This window comes from Spinacia oleracea, chromosome 4, assembly GCF_020520425.1.
Source record: "Spinacia oleracea cultivar Varoflay chromosome 4, BTI_SOV_V1, whole genome shotgun sequence".
Taxonomy (NCBI): Eukaryota; Viridiplantae; Streptophyta; class Magnoliopsida; order Caryophyllales; family Amaranthaceae; genus Spinacia; species Spinacia oleracea.
Window position 1 is genome coordinate 39,523,691 of NC_079490.1, and position 20,022 is coordinate 39,543,712.

Here is a 20,022-nt window from a genome sequence, read left to right on the forward strand (position 1 = left end):
GCCCAGGAGCCTGGTACCCTCAGCAACAGTCGGCGATGGGCCGTCCGACCTCAGACGAACGGGGTTCCCTGTAAAGGTCAAGCCCGTCAAAGTTGTATAGTCCTCAGGAGTGATCGTCATCTCACCCCAAGGAAAATGGAAGGTGTTGGTGGTATCCCACCACCACCTCATGAACGACCGTAGAAAGGACAGGGAGATGTTAAGCCGCAGTATCTCCCAGAAAGTCTCCACCACCAGAAATAGTAATCTCGCCCTCACCAAGGCCTGGGCGTCCGAGCTCAGATAGCTAAAAACGGTCTCACTCGTCGCTGCATCGTAGCCGCGAACTGTAGTCTCTCTCCTCGCGTGAAGGCGGGAAGTCACATGGTGCTCTAGGTCGTAGTGCAGATCACGACCATCGTAAAGCTCAGGGCCCACCCATAAGGGACCCGGGCCAGTCGACTGACGCGTCATGCCACGCACCTCGTGGCCACCAGGAGGGGGTAACGGACTCGTCGGACATGCTGATCAAAAATACAACAAGGCATTATACCTTTGACAAAATCGGCACTCATACCGATCCCTAAGAGGAGTGCATTTCACTCATGAAATGGAGTCATACAATTTTTGTTCCCTAAAAGCATGATACTAAGTTCATACTTAGCAAAATTCCCTAAGTAAAAATTAACTCCAGCAAAATCAAAATTCTCCCATAATTTGCCATTCATGAATTTTGAGGAACGCAAGCAATATACCAAGAACACCTACATTATAAGAAAATACTAGATTCGTAGGTATACTTGGGGGCTAGCATGAAAATGCCCAAATTCAACAAAAATCAACATACTTGCAAAAATTAACATGCACAAACTAATTAACATGTTATGTGGAAAATTTCCAACTACCTAATTGAAGGAAAGGGGCACAAAATCAAAAACCCCCAAATCAATTTCATGCACAAAAATACTTGACAAAAATACTGAAATTGACAGAAAAGCTCAAAATTACTGAAAATTACTTACATTGGGAAGATTAGGAAGTGATTTGGAGTAGAACTCGTGAAAAAAAGTGAAAGAAACGAGCAAAGATCAGTAGAGAGAAGTGAAGAGTTTGAGCGAAAATGGTGGAAATGGGAAAGGAAGGAGACGGTCCGCGAATTTAAAGACCAGCCCCCCTTTCGCATTTTCAACGCCCAGCTCTGGGCGTTAGAAATTCTCGCGCCCAGGCCTGGGCGCTGAAAATGCTTCCCAGACAGCGAATATTCGCTGTCGGGCACGCGTACTCCCCTATTTTGTGTAAAGATATCCGTTATCTTGATATTTCTATCCCAAAAAAAACGGTATTTTGAAAAAAAATAAATAAAAAAATAAAATAATAAAATATCGTTAAACAAAAATATACACAATGTGGACCCACTTATAGGACACATCTAATCAGGAAATATTACGACCCACCAACAGGTTTTAATCACAAAAGCCCTTCTACATAGGCAAAATAAGAAATTCAAAATGGGCTCGCCCACCCTCAGCGGGCGGGGTCTGCGTCACTAGCAGCGCAGGTCCTCAGTTTCAAAAAATAAAGTCTTCAAATTTAAAATAGGCTCGCCATCTTCAGCCGGCGGGGTCTACGGCGCAAACCACATAGGTCCTTATTTTCAAAAAAAACAACAACAAAATAAAATTTCAAAACAGATTCGTCCACTTCTATCGGACGGGGCGTCCACCCTCAGCGGACAGGTTCGCCATCTTCAGCCGGCGGGGTCTACGCCACAAACCGCGTAGGTCCTTATTTTCAAAAACATCAAAACAGATTCGTCCACTTCTATCGGACGGGGGGTCCACCCTCAGCGGAAAGGCTCGCCCACCTTCAGCGGGCGGGGTCTGCGTCACTAACAGCGCAGGTCCTTAGTCGCTGCAGCGATAACTTTTACCGGTTTTCCCTTTTCACGAAAATTAAAGGATCGGTTTTCCCTTTTTCCGAAAATTAAAGGATCGGTTTTCCCTTTTTCCGAAAATTAAAGGATCGGTTTTCCCTTTTTCCGAAAATTAAAGGATCGGTTTTCCCTTTTTCCGAAATTTAAAGGATTGGTTTTCCCTTTTTCCAAAAATTAAAGGATTGGTTTTTTCGTTTTTCCAAAAAAGAACGATGTGTTGGATTTTCCTTCGTTTTACGTCCTATAAAAACAAGGGGGTTTTCTCGTTTAGCTAGCCCTGAAAATGAGAATCTTTAAAAACGTTTTACCTCGTGATTGGGCTTGGCCAGGCCCAATTACACTTTACAACTTTAATTTCGAAAACATCTGTAGTTACTCCCAATGACAAAGTGAGGGAATTTCTACGCACCTTTAGATCCTTCCAATGACAAAGTGAGGGAGTTTCTACGCACCTTTAGATCCTTCCAATGACAGAGCGAGGAAGTTTCTATACTATCAGTTGACAAATCCCAATGACACGTGAGGGATATGTCGACACTTCAAGTGATGACCCTTAAGTCAAATGTTATCACTCGGGGGCTCGTGAGACCCTCGCAAAACAGGTCACATACACCATGGCTTGTGTGACGCACTCCGTCTAATACTTTGACCATCGTCTTACTCCAAGACTCAGTCAAAGTGGGGGCCAACTGTAGACACCTACTTTTGTCCCCGTTCCCGCAAGGGAAAGGTTCGATGATGAAAGCATAAAAACTCCACTTGACAACGCGTCTCCTATAAAATAAATGAATCTCGATTCCCCATTTCATTTCACCCGAAACCTGCTATTTATGGAAACCTGCTAAAAATAGTAACTGCCGTAAAAGGTAGCTTCTAAAAATGGCAAATCATAAAAGATAGAAACCTGTCAGAATTAGGTGTTGCATTCCAACATAAATCCTAAATGAGATAGAAAACTGCGAGAATCCTATTCCTAATAGGATTCGGAAATAAGAGTTACGTATTAATTAAAATCCTAACGAGCCTAGAGTTCGTAACGGGCCCAGACGCATTCCGTCACAAAATTGATACGCGCTAAAAGACTCGAATTAATCTCAAACTCTACGGATTTTAGGAATCCGAATCTGACTAAACAAAACTGCCCAGACCCTATTTTCAACGATTTCGGCGCCCAGGCCTGGGCGCTGAAAATACCTAGGTACGTCTCTTTTCCTAATTCTTTGTGGATTAGAACTCTGCAATTCTATCTTTCCACGAACTCTTCCCTATAAACAGGCCCCTAGTTTCGACGTGAAACAACACACAACAACACATAACATATTCTGAGTATTGACTCTAAACCCCTTAGCCTAAGCCTCTCGCTGCGAAACTGTTCACGCGTTCTGTCGCAATCGATCCATAAATCGAACAGAACGTATCCTGTCCCGTAATTGAGATTCGTTAAATAAAAAGGAGAAATAGCAAAGTCAAAGTGGTTAGTTTTCTGAGAACCCTGACGCACCTCTCAAGGGTGCGTCGTGATGTGTCCCTTTTCGATGATTTAACTGCTTTCCTCGCCCTTTTTATGAACTGTTAAACTATCCTAATATGATTGTTCTATCACGCCTAACAAATATAATATTTTTGGGAAATCGGATTATCATGCTAGGTCCCTTAATGCTATTTAAATCAGATAATCACGATCGAATTAGTATTATATGTTGCATATTGCTAAAATCAACTCAGATTAGTCTAATAGTTAACGCATGTCCCTTCAATTATTTATGCTGAGCTAGTAAGGATATCCTGCCTCTGGAGTTATCGACAAGCGAATTACTCCTCTCGGTAGTTACAGTCCCCCGAACCCTCAATCTCTACCTTGTTGGTGTATATTGAAAGATCCCCACACCAGGGATCACAAGGGAACCTACGGCCGTCGTGGTCAAAAATAATTGCACTCCCTTTATGTCACGATAACCGGGTTTTGTCAGTTTTTCTCATTGTCGTTAAAAACTGAATGGCGACTCCTATATTACTAGTCAATTGGGTATATACTCACAGGAAATCCAATTACACTTGATTGAATAAAAAGAATCGTCACACCCACGAGGGGAAAGGTCACGCATTAGCCTCGCGCTTTTTCGACCCCCTCACACGCACTCTCTAGGATTGGATCTTGTATAAGGTGGGTAGTTCCTTTGTGGGGGATTGCTGCTATGAAACATGCCCCATGTTCTACTGATTTGAGGGTGCCAAGCCTCACAATGTTGGTCTTCTACTCGCCTACTAGAGTGATGAGACAGTATGGCTTGAAACAAGAAGTCCCGGATTGTTCTGAAGAGAACCCGAAACCTGTTGCGCTGAATGCAAATCGACTTGAAGTTTGGAGGCGGTACTGGGTCACCAAACCATTCTTGAGTGTTCAATACCCGCCTGAGCCTGATACTCTGCCTGCGGGGTACATTGTATGGATGAACGGCCCAAGCCAGAGGGACATTTCTCTTTCCGGACCAGCTAGAGTCCGAGGTTCTAGAGCTAAACGCCCTGCATCAACTGATTATGAGGAAGGTGACGGGAGTGTGGCCCGTCCGGTGCTTGACCGTTCTGAGTCCAAAGGGGGTTCATCATCCTCCCGTCTTGGAAGACTAGCAAGTTCCTTCTCCCGCCGCTTGGGCAAGGGGAAGATTGATGATTGATTGCGGGAAGAGCAATGGGATAGTACTCGAGGTGCCAAGACTCAAGAGCATAGTCGCCCGACCCTAGATCTTTGTAGGCTAAATGTGTTTGAAGTTGTATTAGAAGGAATTGTGTTTAAGAATGTGTTTAGAAAACGTGTTTAGGAAGTGTGTTTAGTGGAAGTGAAAAGGCTTTGAAATTTGCTTCACTTGATTCCAATGTTGTTTTTGAATTAGCTTTGAAGGCCTTAGAGCCAAATAAATAATTATTGTGTTAAATTCCGCTTGAACATGCTTTTCTTTGAATTGACACGTTTGGAATTAAGACAAAAACCATTGAGTTTTGAATTTGAATTTGATTTTTAGGATGCCCTTAATTGAGGAAATTTTGAATATATGTTTTGTATTAAAGTGGCCGGGCCTCGGATTGAGGATCTCCAACCCACCAGTTCTAAAACCAGCCATGCCAGGGATTCCCCTCAGGCTCTACCTCACAATAAGAGATTCAGCAGTAGGGGCCATGCTCGCCCAGGAGATTGAAGGCAAGGAGAATGCAGTATACTACATAAGCAAAAAGTTGATCGAGTACGAAACCAGATATACTCAGCTCGAGAAACTCAGCATTGCCTTGGTTTGGGCCACAAAGAAACTACGGCACTACATGCTCTCTCATACAGTGCACATAATTAGCAAAGCAGATCCTCTCAAGTACTTATTTGAAAAACCAGCTCTCAACAGACGGTTGTCCAGATGGTTGGTCATGCTAGCAGAATTCGATCTCAAATACATCCCTCAAAAATCCATCAAGGGTTCGGCAGTCTCAGACTTCCTAACCGACTGTCCCATCGAGGCAGAAGAGGAGGATTACGACTTACCTGACGAGCAAATCTTAATTACAAGTTATGATAGTTGGTCGATGCATTTTGACGGTGCTTCAAATCAGAACAGATATGGTGTTGGAGTAATTCTAGTAGCCCCAGACGGCACCCACATTCCTATATCAGCAAAACTGCAATTCAACTTCACAAATAATGCGGAAGAATATGAAGCATGCATTATGGGCCTGGAAGCCGCCTTAGCATTGGGTGTCCCGAAACTTCGATTCTACGGGGATTCCTCCCTAATCATCAATCAAATTTCCGGCAAATGGAAAGTAAGGAGCGAAAGCTTGGCCCCATACCAGTCCTATCTTGAGAAGCTGTTTGAGAAAGTAGAAGAGCATCGCTATACATACCTCCCGAGAGAGGAGAATCAATTCGCCGATGCACTGGCAAAGTTGGCTTCAATGATCAACATTCCAAATAGCAAGGCTGAAATGCCACTTACAATTGAAACACGTCAAGAAGCAGCATATGTCCATGCTATTGACGACATCGAGCCAGACAGAGACGAGCCCTGGTTTACTAACATTCAAAGGTACCTACAACATTCTGAATATCCCTCACACTTTTTAAGCAACAGCCAGAGGGCTTTACGACTACAATTAGCCAATTTCGTCATAGAAGGCGGCATTCTATACAAGAGGTCCCCTAACGGCCCCAACCTTCGATGTGTTGACAAGCACGAAGCTCAAAGAGTCATGGACACCGTACATGCCGGAGTTTAGTGCACCCACATTAATGGGAAGATGTTGGCCCTCAAGATCATCAGGGCTCGATATTATTGGACTACCCTCGAACAGGATTGCTACTTCTTTGTCAAGAAATGTCCTACCTGCCAAAAGTGTGCGAATCTAAAGCACATTCCCCCATCATTGCTATATTCTCAATCATCACCATGGCCATTCTCAGCTTGGGGTATCGACATCATCTGCAAAGTCACTCCAACAGGCATCGGGGGTCATGAGTTCATACTGGTCGCCATCGACTATTTCACCAAATGGGTCGAAGCCAGATCATTCAAAGTGTTGGGTTCCAAGCAAGTGGCCCAGTTCATATAAGAAAACATGATATGCGGATACGGAGTTCCTCACGAGTTCATTAGTGACCAGGGAACCCATTTTTAAGGAGAGTGTGAAGATCTATTCACCGAGTACAAAATTCAACATCATCATTCTTCGCCTTATCGCCCGCAAACTAATGGGGCAATCGAAGCAGCTAAAAAAAATATCAAAACGATCATCATGAAAATGACAACCAATTACAAAGACTGGCCCCAGAAGCTGCACTTCGCATTGTGGGGGTGTCGAACTTCAATTCGCACTTCAACTGGTGCAACTCCACTTTCATTGGTCTATGGAATAGAAGCAGTACAACCTATCGAGCTGGAGATACCTTCTCTAAGGATAGTCCTTGAAAGAAAAATCCCAGAATTGAGGTAATTTTTGATAATGTCGAATGCATGTTGACAGTCCTCATCCAAGACTTTGGGCTCACTTTTGCGGAGCTTTCGAAATACCGGTTCACAAATCATAGTGAGCTTCGAAATGAACCTACTGATGTATTGCAGTTTGCCGAGAAACCCCCGAATTTCCTTTTCAATCGTTGGTGGCTTCATCTATAGGATTGCTTTGATTTTCGAAGGATCAGCCTCGATGCCCCGAGAGCTGATGACATATCCGAGTAACTTGCCTGACGTTACCCCGAATGCACATTTTTGAGGATTGAGCCTCATATTGTATTGCCTAAGCCTATTGATGAACTTTCGAAGTACTGAGGTATGCTCATATCGCTCTTTGGACTTGACAATCATGTCGTCAACATATACCTCAATTTCCCTGTGAATCATATCGCTCATGATGGTTGTGGATGTTCTTTGATACGTAGCCCCTGCGTTCTTCAGTCTGAACGGCATAACTGTATAGGAATATGTACCCCACTTATTGATGAAGGTTGTCTTCTCCATGTCCTCCTCTACCATGGGAATCTGATTGTAGCCTGCATACCTGTCCATAAAAGAGAGTAAGGCTTGATTTGCGGTGTTGTCGACCAAGATGTCGATGTCAGGCAATGGAAAACCGTCTTTAAGGCTGGCCCTGTTAAGATCTCTGCAGTCCACACACGTTCGTACTTTTCCGTCTTTCTTTGGAACTAGGACGACATTTACAATCCACTCTGGATATTTGGCTTCTCGAATAAACCCGGCCTCTAGCTGCTTAGAGACCTCTTCTTGAATTTTGAGGGAAACGTCCGGTTTCATGCGACGGAGTTTCTGCTTGATGGGTTTTCAACCTGGAATGAGGGGAATTGTATGATGACCGGTGCTTGGATCAAACCCTGGCATATCATGATAGGACCATAAGAAGACATCTATATACTCTGAAAGTAGCTTGATAAGATCATCCTGTTCTGCTTGAGATAGAGTTAAGCCAATCTAAACTAGTTTTGAATCACTGCTGTCAGAAAGGTTAAAATTTTCTGTTTCCTCAATTATGGGCGTCCTGTTTTCATGATTTTCAATATCTTTTAGTGTTTCAAGGTCAGTTTCTTGTGAAGCAAAGTTGTTTGGATTAGAAGTGTGTTTTGAATTTGGACACGAAGAGTAAGAGGAAATGGAAGTGTTATTGAAATTGGCAATCATTACATCGACAGTTTTGACTTGAAGCTCGGCCTTTAGAGGCTCTTGATTGATGCAAGACTCTAGCCCTAGACTCTTAGACTCATTACAAGACTCGGATCCAAACTCATCCTATGACTCAGACTCGCTCATCATAGATCCTTCGCCCACAGTAATATTGAACATTTTTCCATTTGGAGCAGATATCGTAAGGGACTTTCTCCAGCCATTGACCGTCTTCTCACTTGGAGTAATCAGCTTAGATGGATCGAAATCTTCGATTTGAGTGATCATTTGGACCATAGTATCTTCGGAAATGATTGGTGTTACTTCTTGGCCAAACAAGAGACCAAAAGCTGATGAATCAAGGCATTCAAGGGTGGCCTTGTCTTGTATCGGAGGAGCATCCTCGAGGAAGTGACAGTCTTGAAAGATCTCGAATACAGGGTATTGAATCCCTCTTGAAGTGTCGTAGAAAGGCTTTGGAAAGTCAAAGTACAAGTCATCCTCTCCTTCTTTTGTGAATTTCCCATTTAGTGTACGTTGATGGGGAATTATTTTGAATTGATCGTTGCCAGCTCGACGGGATCTTAGGTTAGCCATTTGCTGCTTGTTATCGAACTTAGTCGGCTTGTATCCCAGACCACAGTCAGTCTGTCCATGAGTCTTAAAAGGAGACTCTGTAGGCGGTGGCAGAGTAGTGCCCAAGAAGTACCCACACTTGATCATCATGCGCCTTGCCATGTGATTCATTTTGGACTCAATGGCTCCAACTTTGGCACTGAACCCCCAAAGGTCTTTGTCATTGTCATCATGTTCTATTAATATCAGACCCTTGTCGGCTATCTTGGTTCTTGGATGGGATGCATTGAGAGTAATGACATTTCCTTGGACCTCCACTCGGACTTTATGATGGAGTGAGGATGGCACAGCTTTGCGGTCATGGATCCAAGGCCTCCCCAAAAGGAGATTGAAACTTGCTTTGATGTTCAGCACTTGAAAGCTCACTTTACGCTTGATTGGGCCTGTGCGGAGTAGAAGAGTGAGAGTTCCCATTGCTTCCCAACGAGTGTTGTCATAGGCGCCTTGGGAGGAACTAGAAAAGTCACTAGGGGTGAAACCCAAATTTTCAGCAGTGCGAAGAGGACACACGTTGATGGCTGATCCATTGTCCACTAGAGTCATGGGGATGATTTTGTCTTTGTATTCAACAGTCAGATAGAGAGCCTTGTGATGGCTTGCCTCCTCAGGTGGGAGGTCTTCATTTGTAAAGGTCATTCCTTCTTCCAGATTTGTAAGTAACCCGATCAGCTCGTCGGGAGTGACTTCTAGGGTGACATTCATCTTGACAAGAGCATTTATTAGAGCAGTGGGATGTTCCACGGAGGAAGCCATGAGTTGCCAAATATTAACCTCTGCCTTAGTGCGCTTCAATTTCTTGATCAAAGGATTCTCCTCGGTGGGTAGAGGGATGTTAGCTGCCGGTGTCGTTCTGTTGACTGGCTCTTGAATTTGACCGGATCTGGTCATGACCTGAACACTGTTTTCTGCCTTAGGGTCCAAGTACCAGTCGGCGTTCACAATTTCTTGACATTCATCGTTAGAGATGTTCTCAATAGGAGGGTCCTGATATGTGTCTTCATCGTCGCTAGCCCATATCCCACAAATATCTTCTTGAGGCAATCTGGTAACAATCCCAGACTCCGACCCTTCACTTGGTTGCACAAGGTGCGGCACAAGCCTTTGGTTATGAAAAGATTTCCTCTACCTCAAAAGGTCCCACGGCATGGAAAAGAGTTTCTTGATTGTCTTCGAGAGCCCTTATGCGAGCCTCAGCTTCCTCAACACGTTCATAGAGCTCTGCTACAGCCGTTGCTAGTGAAGTCATCTTGAATAGGATTCTGAGAGAATGAGTCCGAGCACCTAATTAACACATGATTTGAATTTTAGAACTTGGACTTCCCGACACATGATATGATATGCATGCAATGAATGAGACCTAGACTTTACTCTAAGTGCCACTCCGAATATTCAGGATTTTGGATTTCGTATTTGCATTTGGGGTTTACGACCCGTTGGAAATATTTGGGAGGAGCTTCATTCTTTGTGGAGGTTTCTCAAGGAAATAATGCCCTTGGTCCAAGTATGCATTCAATGCTAAGTCTAATAAATGCGTTTCAGTATTAATTAATTATACAAGTTAATAATTCAGTGAGATCAAGTGAACTGTATGCCTAGCTAGAGGCCGCTTCAGTTCAAGTGGAATTAATAATATTAATCCACAGCTTACTCTTGACTAAACCAGTAGGGTCACACAAATAGTACGTGAACGGATCAAGTATTTAAGTGAATTAAATACTCCATTTATGGATATTCGGAAACGACGGATCTCGGTTCTAGTGGGAGTTGAAATCGTCAAAGGGTAAATTATGAATACTCTGGAAACGATGATATTGCCGGAAACGGAAATTTTGATCGTATCAGAAGTATAAATATTATCCAAGTCGTAGATGTTGCCGGAAACGGAAACATGGTACGTATCAGAAAATATTATCGGAAATGGGAATATTGCCGGAATCGGAAATATTGCCGGAAACGGAAATATTGTCGGAATCGGAAATATTGTCGGAATCGGAAAATAACTCCGGAAACGGAAATATTAAATATTTGTTCGAAACGGAAAATAATTCCGGAATCGGAAATATTAAATATTATTTGAATCGGAAATGAATTCCGAAATCGGAAAATTAATCGGAAGCGCGTCGTACGAAATAAACATCGGACGAGCTTGCTAGACGCAAGGCCCAGCACGAAGCCAGGCCTGCGCCTAGCAAAGCCCGCACGCAGCAAGGCAAGCAAGCAGCCCGCCAAGCACCGCAAGGCCCAGCCTAGCAACACGCAAGGCCAGGCCCAGCGAGGCCAGCAGGCTGGCACGCCCAAGCGTGGGCTGCAGCGCTGCTGAGCCGAGCTCTCCGCGCGTGCGCGCCCAACGCCCTTCGTGGGCTGTGCGTGTGTGTGCGTTGAGTTCGTGCATGCATCGAATCCTTAAGCGTTTAGGATTTGTTCGATTAAAGATTATTTTCCTAAAACTACTAGAGTTAGTTGTTGAATTAAACACTAACTTAATAGATTTAATTAGTATCTAATTCTAATAAGATTAGGTTAATTAAATCCTAGTAGGTTTCTAGTTCTGATGATCCTACCCTATAAATAGGTGATGGCAATCACAACTAAACAAAAATCAAAAAGTATTCATATAGTTTTAAGCTAAAAACTATAGTTAATAATTTGCCACAAATTATAATTGAATAACATAAAACCTTAGGCTAAATTCTCGTTAATTGAATCTAAGGCGGATCTGAACTTGTTGTGGACTATCTACGGAGGGACTACACTTGGAGTCCTATACTTGTTCTTGTTCGGTTCGGGAGCAGCTAGGGAGGGCACGCTACAAATGTATACATCCTAAATTATGCTAATTGTTATGTGGCAATTAATTTGGATTCCTGGCTTTATGGTTTTTCCGCGTGAAATATATATGTTTTATATTTGTCATAACCTAACAGTGGTATCACGAGCCTCTAATTAATTCCATAATAAATTATAGTTAACATGGTTAAATTTAATTTGCAATGAATTAAAGGGGTGATTAATTTCGATTTTAGTAATTAATTGCAAATTCGTGCGGTTATTTAATTATATGTTCGCAGAATTTTCGGCAGATTAGTCAATAATGATGGGAATCGTATAATTTTATAGTGAATTTCGCATGTAAACGGCGTTTTAAAATTTTGACTAAAATCAAAGATTCGATGCCGAACCTAGAATTCCCAAATTCGAAGCCTAACTATGACTTTTCGGAGGTTTTAGTTTTTCGAACGTAAAATTAATAATTTTTTGGATGTTAAATTAAATATTTGCGATTCTTGTTTGTAAATCTTGAATCTACGATTGACCTACTTTATATGTTTTACAATTTTAATGCCTAAGCTTGTTAATTATACAACCTAATTTGTAATTGTAATTAATTTGTTGAAATTCGAATAATTTAGAATTTAATTTGATTTTCATAATTAATTAATAATTTAATTAGGAATCCATGATTAAAAACCACCATAAAATTTGTTAAATTAGGAAAATTTTAAAATTTTATGACCTAGATTTGAATCCATGAAAATAAACTTGATCGGAAATTAATTTGAATAATAAATTTTTGATTTTTCGCCCTAAATTTATGAAATTAATATGATTTATTAATTCGTCTATAAATTTAAATTATAAAGTTTTGATTTTTATAAAATCCTCTCACGAATCTTGCACGCACAAAGCAATGGACGCTTAGTGTTACCCTTAAGGGGGTGTTGTATAGTGCGAGCATGTGACGACGAGCAAGGGAGCTTGTCGCCATGCGGTACGAATGCAGGGAGCAAGCGCGTGGCACGAGAGCATAGGGCAGAAGCCCTGCCTTGCGTCGAGTGCTGCGACGAGTGGGCAGATGGGGCGAGAGGCAAGGCACCAAGCAAGCAGCTGCGCGCACGCGGGCAGCAAAGCGATGCTCCGGAGCAGCGAGCGCTGCCCCGACACAGCGAGCTGCTGTTGCGCGTAGGCGTGGCTCGGCTTGCTGCGTCTAGGCGTGGCTGCTCGTGCCTTGCTATGCGATCAGTCGAGTGGGGCGTTGCTGCTACGTGAACTCGACGGGGCATGGGCGCAAGCCCATGGCCTCGTCTTGACCCGATTGGTTCGTTTTAATTTAATTTTGATTTTCGGTTTGAAAAACGATTTAAATTAAATTTAAAATTCGTAATTTAATTTTTTCTCGGAATTTAATTTTGAATAATTTAATTATTATAAATTTTATTTATACTAATTATTTTACTAAAATTAAAACCTTGATTAAATTTAAATTAATTGATTTGATTCAACGAAAAAAAATTAAAGGATTTAAATAATAAATTTATATGAGCTTTAAATTTTAATTAAATTTGTATGTTTCCGGTTAGACTAAGAAATACAATTTTATGTTTAAAATTAGTAAAGCATGTAAATTTCTTGGTTTTAGTGGGAGCGTTGTAGTCATAAACTCTTGATTAGGTCTACATTCCTTTAAGGTTAAAACAACTCGATTAGAATTAATAAGTATTGAATAATTTATAGATTATTGGAAGCCTTGATTAATTGGTGCAAATATTTATGTGATGCATAATATGTTCTGCTAACCAGGTATGTGGGCCATTCATTGATAAATGAATGGGTGAATGGTATATTGTAAATGTACTGTTTTGCAGGTTATGGAAAGTGACTAGTATGACCCAAATAGGATAGAAAATATGGTATGCGTACCATTAATTTGAATGTAATATAGGTCTAAAGTACCAAAGTTTTTTTTAATTTAAATATGGTCTACGTACCATCAAATAGTTGTAATTAGTTTCAATTATAGCTTATCCTATTTGAAGAAAATGGCGCCTCCCATGGTGAAATTCAAGACGGAGTTTCCAATCCATTTTCAAGACGGAATTTGAAGTTGAAGCTTCAAGATGAAGTCGGGCCATACTAGATCACATTGATATCTTATGCATGCTTTAAGTTATTTATTGCTTTAAATATGTCTTAATTATGCATGAGATTGTGGCTTGATTATGTTGCATGGTTAAAGATTTTAAATCACTTAAAATCTAACCAATATAGTAAGAGCCTTAAGTTCCAAACTTCAAAAATTGAGTTAAAAGGTGTCATGCCAAAATAACACCTACTTGGATAACCTTTACATCAATCTTAGTAATAGTTTTCTGCCATAGCGAGGTGTTACTTATTGATCCTAAAGGGGTACGGTACACAAATAATTGTGAGTACATGTTAGTTTTGGTGAAACTCAACGATATAAGTAAGGAGTCCTTTTATGTCGTGGCAAATGAGATAGGTTTACCTTATAAGTTCTTAGACGTACCTATCAACCAAGAGTAGTTTCTAGACTATTAGCAAAGGCTTTTCTTACCTAAAATATTTTAGAATTGAGTCTAAATACATAATGTGCTTAATTCTTCAATGATTTAAGGATCTTGAAATCATTTTATTCACACTTGCCGCAACACAAAACTTGAATAAAATGCTTAATAAATAATAAATTATGCATGTGTGCTAGAATTTAAGTTTATTAAGAGAAACTGTGAATGGTTATTTATTTGTTTATTCTTTTTTCAATTGTAGTTTTTACTATGGCAAACAACAATTCATTCAACATCCGATCAATTCTCGAAAAGGAGAAGTTGAGCGGGAAAAACTTCCTTAACTGGCAAAGGAACTTGCAAATAGTTCTTATGCAGGAAGAAAAGGAGTATGTCCTGGAAGAGGCGATGCCCGAAGCCGCATGCGACGGGGTCGCTCAGGCAGCCCTCAACACTAGTAGAAAAAACGCCATTTGCAGCGCGTGTAAATAGAGATTTTTGCAGCGTTTTGGCGTGCTGCAATTGTGATGGCTGCAAATAGTATCCTTTTATTGGCAGCGAACATAAGGGCTGCAAATAGATATTTGCAGCGCGCCGTATTTTACACGCGCTACAAAATGTGTATTATTCACAGCCTTCTGCGGTATCCAGGCCTTGCAAAAAGAGATTTTCAAAGGCAAATGTCTCAAGTTATTCGCAACATTCACTTAATGATGCGCGCTGCGAATAGTATATTTATTTTACAAAAAAAACAAATTACTAGCGTAATGATGCATTGGTACTAGGTACTAGCCTCCTGGTTCTTGGGCAATTTGACAACAAATTCATCATAATGTGACCCCAACTGAATTGGAGATGAACATGGTTGGTTTGTACACACCAGAATACCACCATGACCCAAGAAGGGTCAACAAAGGCATTATCATATAGCAACATCTAAAACTCAAATGCACAGACTTCAGTAATCAGTAGTGGTGGTGTTCTTGATATATGGCTCCAAATTCTGCTTTCCAAGCATCATCATCATCATCTTGAGCAGTGAAAGTTTTGATGGGAAGCGGCTCGTCGTATTGTACTGTAGGCCTCAATGCAGACTCTGGCAATTTACTCTCAGCCATGTACTGTTTCATCGTTACAAGTTCCATCTTGTGTTTGTTCTTCTGTTTCTCTATTTGCTTCCTCAACCTCTCGTGCTATTGCTGTAGATCACTGAGATTCGACAGCAAAGGAAAAAGCAAAAATCAGTACAATACTCCAAGATTTCCAGGAGAAATTAAGTATGCGGGAGCGTAATTATTGAACCACTCACTTGCCCAGATTTTAGAACAGTTAGAAAAAATCTCACATCAGCAGCCCAATTAAGATCAGTGTCCTTGTACCCAATTTCTTTAAGAAACTCCCTTAGGTTCAGTTGGAATTCCAAAAATGCTGACCATTACTCGAAATGACTATCAATATGCATACAAAAAATACACATAGAAGTTTCTCTTCTAACATTTAGCCATCATCATTTCACACACAATTATACACATAAATGGCATAGACTTTGTACAATGGTCGTTAAGACACTAACATATGCATGCACTGAGCCAAAGAAGAGTCGTGAGCCAATGAGTCAAACCTTACATAAGAAAAAAAGTATGGAATTAGTAAGAGAATTCCCAGTGGCAATCATATATCTCAAACCAAATTTGATGGCATTTGAACTTTTTATTTAGATCCAAATAAATCTACAAATAACTTTCTACAACTACTAAGATCACCAACTATCAAAAACTATGATTCACAGTGCTTAAATTACATCGCCATAGTAATCTACAAAATCAATTGTTCACTTCAACAGTAGAAGGTCTTATCAAGTCAACTTACTTTAACCTAGCAACTGGATTGCTCCATCAGAAAATACACAAAAATGGATTTGATGCACATCCTCACGAGACATACAAAAGGCCTGAAATTAAAGATGATCAAATAGTTAACTCATAAAAAAAATCCAGGTTACCTGTATGGGATGTATCTGTATTCTCTAGTCCCCATCAACCAAAAATAAATCCGTGATATAAAAATACTCATCCACAAAAATTGGTGTATGTTTTTGTGTCGCAAATATGAATGAATACAGGAACAATTAAGTTTAATGAACTCGAATTTAGAGCAATAAAGATACAAATATCACTTTTCCGGTACGAGTTAACAATTAATAGATCAATTCAATAAAACTCCAAAATACAACTTCCTGAAATTACTAGTTTTAGAAGTAAATTGTATGAAAAACCCAAATAAATCAATAATAATAAGAAGCAGAAGTAGAAGGAAAAAAGAAGACTAATAATTATATAGCCACTTACTAGTATGGCTTGCAGGATCAGGAGCAAGAGAAGGAACCGAAACAGGAGCAGAAGCAAGAGCAGGAGCAGAATCATGATCGTGTTCCATATCATCTTTAGTCTCACTTGCAGTAAATTCAGGTGAGAGTGAGGCAGGTGTCTCACTTCCGTTAGCAACTGGAACAGAAGGAAGCTCTAATGCATTTACTCAGCAGTTGTAGAGCTCGGAGAACCCCTTCAGCAGATTCAAATTCACAGAAACCAAATCTTCTTGGTGTTGCATCCGACAGATCCTGAGATCGCTTCCAACTCTTTATTGGTCCGCATAACTAAGTAAAATAAAAAGTTTCACAGTATAAAGAATGGGACAAAAAATATGAAAAGGAAAATATATACCATGCCAGCATGGGAAGGAATAAGAAACAAAATAAAAAAAAGTCCTTCATGATATTAACATACCTCAAGGAGTGAACGTACGAAATCACTCTCCACCGAAGAGGCTATCTTGCCAACATAAACAGTAGTTTGTGGTTTCTCTGCTGGCATAACAACTGGAACAACAGGGGGCCTAACAATTGGGAGAGTCATTGGAGGACGATGTCCCAAAAAAGGAGGCCTGGCATTTGCGGAACCATGCCAACTGTAACTCCAGGTCGAGGAAGGAGAGGAGGACGAGCCATTGGAGGATAAGGATAACGAACAACTCCTGCACAATCATGTAAAAAACATCTATGTAAACACATCAGCATGGGTTTGTAATTAACGTATAAAATAATAAAAAATATCACTTCATAAATAGGGGCAAAGAAACCTTCACAATCTTTAAAAGTGTTGTTACCACACATCACAAATAAGAGACATGGCATCATAGCAGGGAAACTATGAGCTGCTGATCAGACCTGATGGAGATCAACAAAATAATACAAGGTTCATAATCAACAAGTCACCAAGCATGCTTACCTCGTAATATATCCAGATGCAACAATAGTAGCCTTGCCAAAATAGCCAACGCACCAACTAACATGTTTCGCTAATGAGTATAACAAAATTTTCACCATCTCAATTAAACCCAAGACATTTGATGAAAAAAGACCGTAATTTAGCATCTCATAATTTCAGAAAACACAAGGTAGGATGAAACTGAGAAAAGAATTGATCTGCTACTGTCTGTACTTTGTAGGGTTGGAGGATAGGTCAGTAGAGATGCCATACAAGAAAATGAGTGACATAGATAGTAGAATTTGAAAACAGTTAGGTTGCTTAGTTCAGAGACTTTTTAAGACTTCGAAGCACATTCCACATAAATGTTGAAACAATAAACAGGAGAACACCAGTTATAATAGCGTATTAGACGAAGGTTCACTAGCAAATTGACAAGAAGTCCAGCACCCACCACACCAAAAAAATTGTTGTTACAGCAGGACAAAAGGGTATGTCCAGCACTGAAGCAATGATAGCATCAGTCCACGCTCTAGTACCAGGAAAAGGCACTACGACAAACAACATCAAACTCAGCCATTAGAACTCTTCCACCAGGCCAGCTTCTCCTTGGCTCTCTCGAATAACATGTCCAGAAAGTTCTCTAATGTGCCTCTATCTAAACTCAAAAGTATTACCAATCCCACCCATTGTCATCCTAAAAAAATGCTTAGTACAAAAATTTAAATCAGCCATAAAAAACCAGATCTTAGAGAACTAAAACTTTGAAAACGAATCAACCCGATTGCACGGGATTTATTCAAATATATGAAAATCAAACAAATAAACATCGATTGAATTCCAAATAGCCTTAACCAGTTTGACCCCAAAATCGATAGAAATAGCATTACAAAAACAAAAAAAATCAAAAAAAAACCTAAAATGACCTAAATCGATCTCTCAACCACCAGAAACCCAAAAATTTACATCAAATTAACATTTCAAATGAAGAACAACAAATCAACCCTAAAAATAATCACATCAGCTAAACATTAATCAAACAAATTCCAAGAAAACTAAGGGTTTAAGGATCGAATTCTTACCGCAATCGACGAGGCGAAGGTAAAATAACGAGCATAATAGGACTTTGGCGTCTTTCTCTCTCTTCCGCCCCCTCTTTATTTGACACAAACTTGAAATGACGATTTGAGACAAACTCGAAACACTGCAAGTTACTCTACATCACAAACTCGTGCTATCGCCGGTGAAGGAGCAGAGATGAAGAGGAAGGAGCGAAAAGGAAACTTTATCTGGTGGCAGCGCGGCGGTGGAGCAGAACAAAGATAAAGAGAAAGTTAGATACAGCGGTGAGATTTGTGCAGAAGGGAGCAGATGTTTGAAATTAAGAATGGTTGATCCGAGCTATGGAGACTCGAAAACCTTGGCCTGGGTTTTTTTTGGGAATTCTAGATCTAGATCTAGAGTGAGAATGTGCTGGTCGAGGAAGACGTGTGAACGTTTCTTTTTTTCTTTTTTTGAAAGCAGTGTGAATGTAATTGCAGTCATCAAGTCTGAAGGGCAAAGTTGCAATTAATTCACCTAATCGCAGCTTATACTGTATGGGCGCACTGCGAATACCTTCTAGAAAAAAAAAATTAGATTTTTCACAACGCGTGGTTAATGAAATTGCTGCGAATAGCTCATTAAAACATTGATCCGCGTTGACCAAACCCTTGTCGCAGCGCATATGTCTTGCGTGAGTTGTAATTGATGGGTTGCAAATGACGATTTCTCTACTAGTGCAATCGTTGGATTGATGCCAACAAGGATGTAAAATGTCTAATGCTTGCGACCATGAGTGCAGATCTACAGAAAACGTTCATCAACTCAGATGCTTTCACGATCATAAGTGAGATAAAGAACATGTTCCAAGATCTGGCTTGAGTCGAAAGATTCGAGACTCATAGGCAATTCTTGAGACTAAGCTTAAGAAAGGCGAGCTCGTAAATCCACATGTTCTCAAAATGATTGGACTCCTTGAGAATATGAGTCGGCTGGATCAGCAATTCTCTCAGGAAATGGCTGTAGACACCATCCTCCATTCTCTTCATAGCGGGTATAATCAGTTCAAGCTGAACTACAGTAATGAATCTTCTGGACAAAACGCTCACTGAGCTTCCCGGTATGATGAAGACCGCTGAAAAGACGCTTAAAAGTGATAAGCAAGATGTGCTTATGGTGCGTGGGGGCAAGTTCAAGAAATCTGGAAAGAAGAGGAATGCTAAGAAAGGTGGCAAGAAGGCCAGCCCGACTAAGCAATCTGGCGGCACCAAGTCTGAAAAGAAGAAGGTGAGCCAACCCACTTCTAAATCTGAATGCTTCTACTGCAAGAAGATGGGGCATTGGAAGAGATATTGCTTGAAGTTTAAGGAAGAACAGAAGAACGGAACAGTCGTTCCATCTTCAGGTATTTTCGTTCTAGACTGTATACTTGCTAATTCAACTTCTTGGGTATTAGATACAGGTTGTGCCTCACACTTATGTTCCAATTCGCAGGGACTAAGAAGAAGTAGAAGGTTAAGCAAGGGTGAAGTCGACCTACGAGTGGGAAATGGAGCACGGATTGCTGCATTAGCTGTAAGAACTTATTATTTGTCGTTGCCCTCTGGGCTAGTTTTGGAACTGGAAGAGTGTTTCCATGTTCCAAGTGTTACTAAAAACATCATTTTTGTTTCTTGCTTAAATGCTAAGGGATTTTCCTTTTCAATAAA

The 20,022-nt window shown here is 40.6% G+C and overlaps 1 protein-coding gene across 5 annotated transcripts; it reads right to left on the reverse strand.

Moving 5' to 3' along the window:
• Positions 1-14,673: 14,673 nt before the first annotated feature.
• On the reverse strand, positions 14,674-18,834 carry LOC110789370 (RNA-binding motif protein 25-like). Of its 5 annotated transcripts, none has more exons than XR_002533580.2 (5): positions 18,355-18,834; positions 16,793-17,039; positions 16,355-16,662; positions 15,876-15,957; positions 14,674-15,215 (listed from the first exon to the last, which is right to left on the reverse strand). XR_002533580.2 is itself a non-coding variant. In XM_021994030.2 (4 exons), the coding sequence occupies exons 1-3, from the start codon at positions 18,387-18,389 to the stop codon at positions 16,504-16,506; spliced, it is 441 nt and encodes a 146-aa protein (XP_021849722.1). In that variant the 5' UTR covers positions 18,390-18,834; the 3' UTR covers positions 14,674-15,215; positions 16,355-16,503. The 5 variants fall into 5 exon arrangements, 2 of the variants coding, with proteins under 2 accessions (XP_021849722.1, XP_056698399.1); XR_008932235.1 differs by having other exon boundaries at positions 14,674-15,627; XR_008932234.1 differs by having other exon boundaries at positions 15,316-15,957.
• Positions 18,835-20,022: the final 1,188 nt, after the last annotated feature.

Bases quoted from the DNA above. Each gene is read 5' to 3' on its own strand.
- LOC110789370 (XM_021994030.2), bottom strand. From the start codon at position 18,389: ATGCTCGTTATTTTACCTTCGCCTCGTCGATTGCG. The intron at 17,040-18,354 runs GTAAGAATTCGA...ATGATTGTGCAG, and splicing joins CCTTCGCCTCGTCGATTGCG to GAGTTGTTCGTTATCCTTAT. The intron at 16,663-16,792 runs GTATGTTAATAT...TATTTTACTTAG, and splicing joins TCGTACGTTCACTCCTTGAG to TTATGCGGACCAATAAAGAG.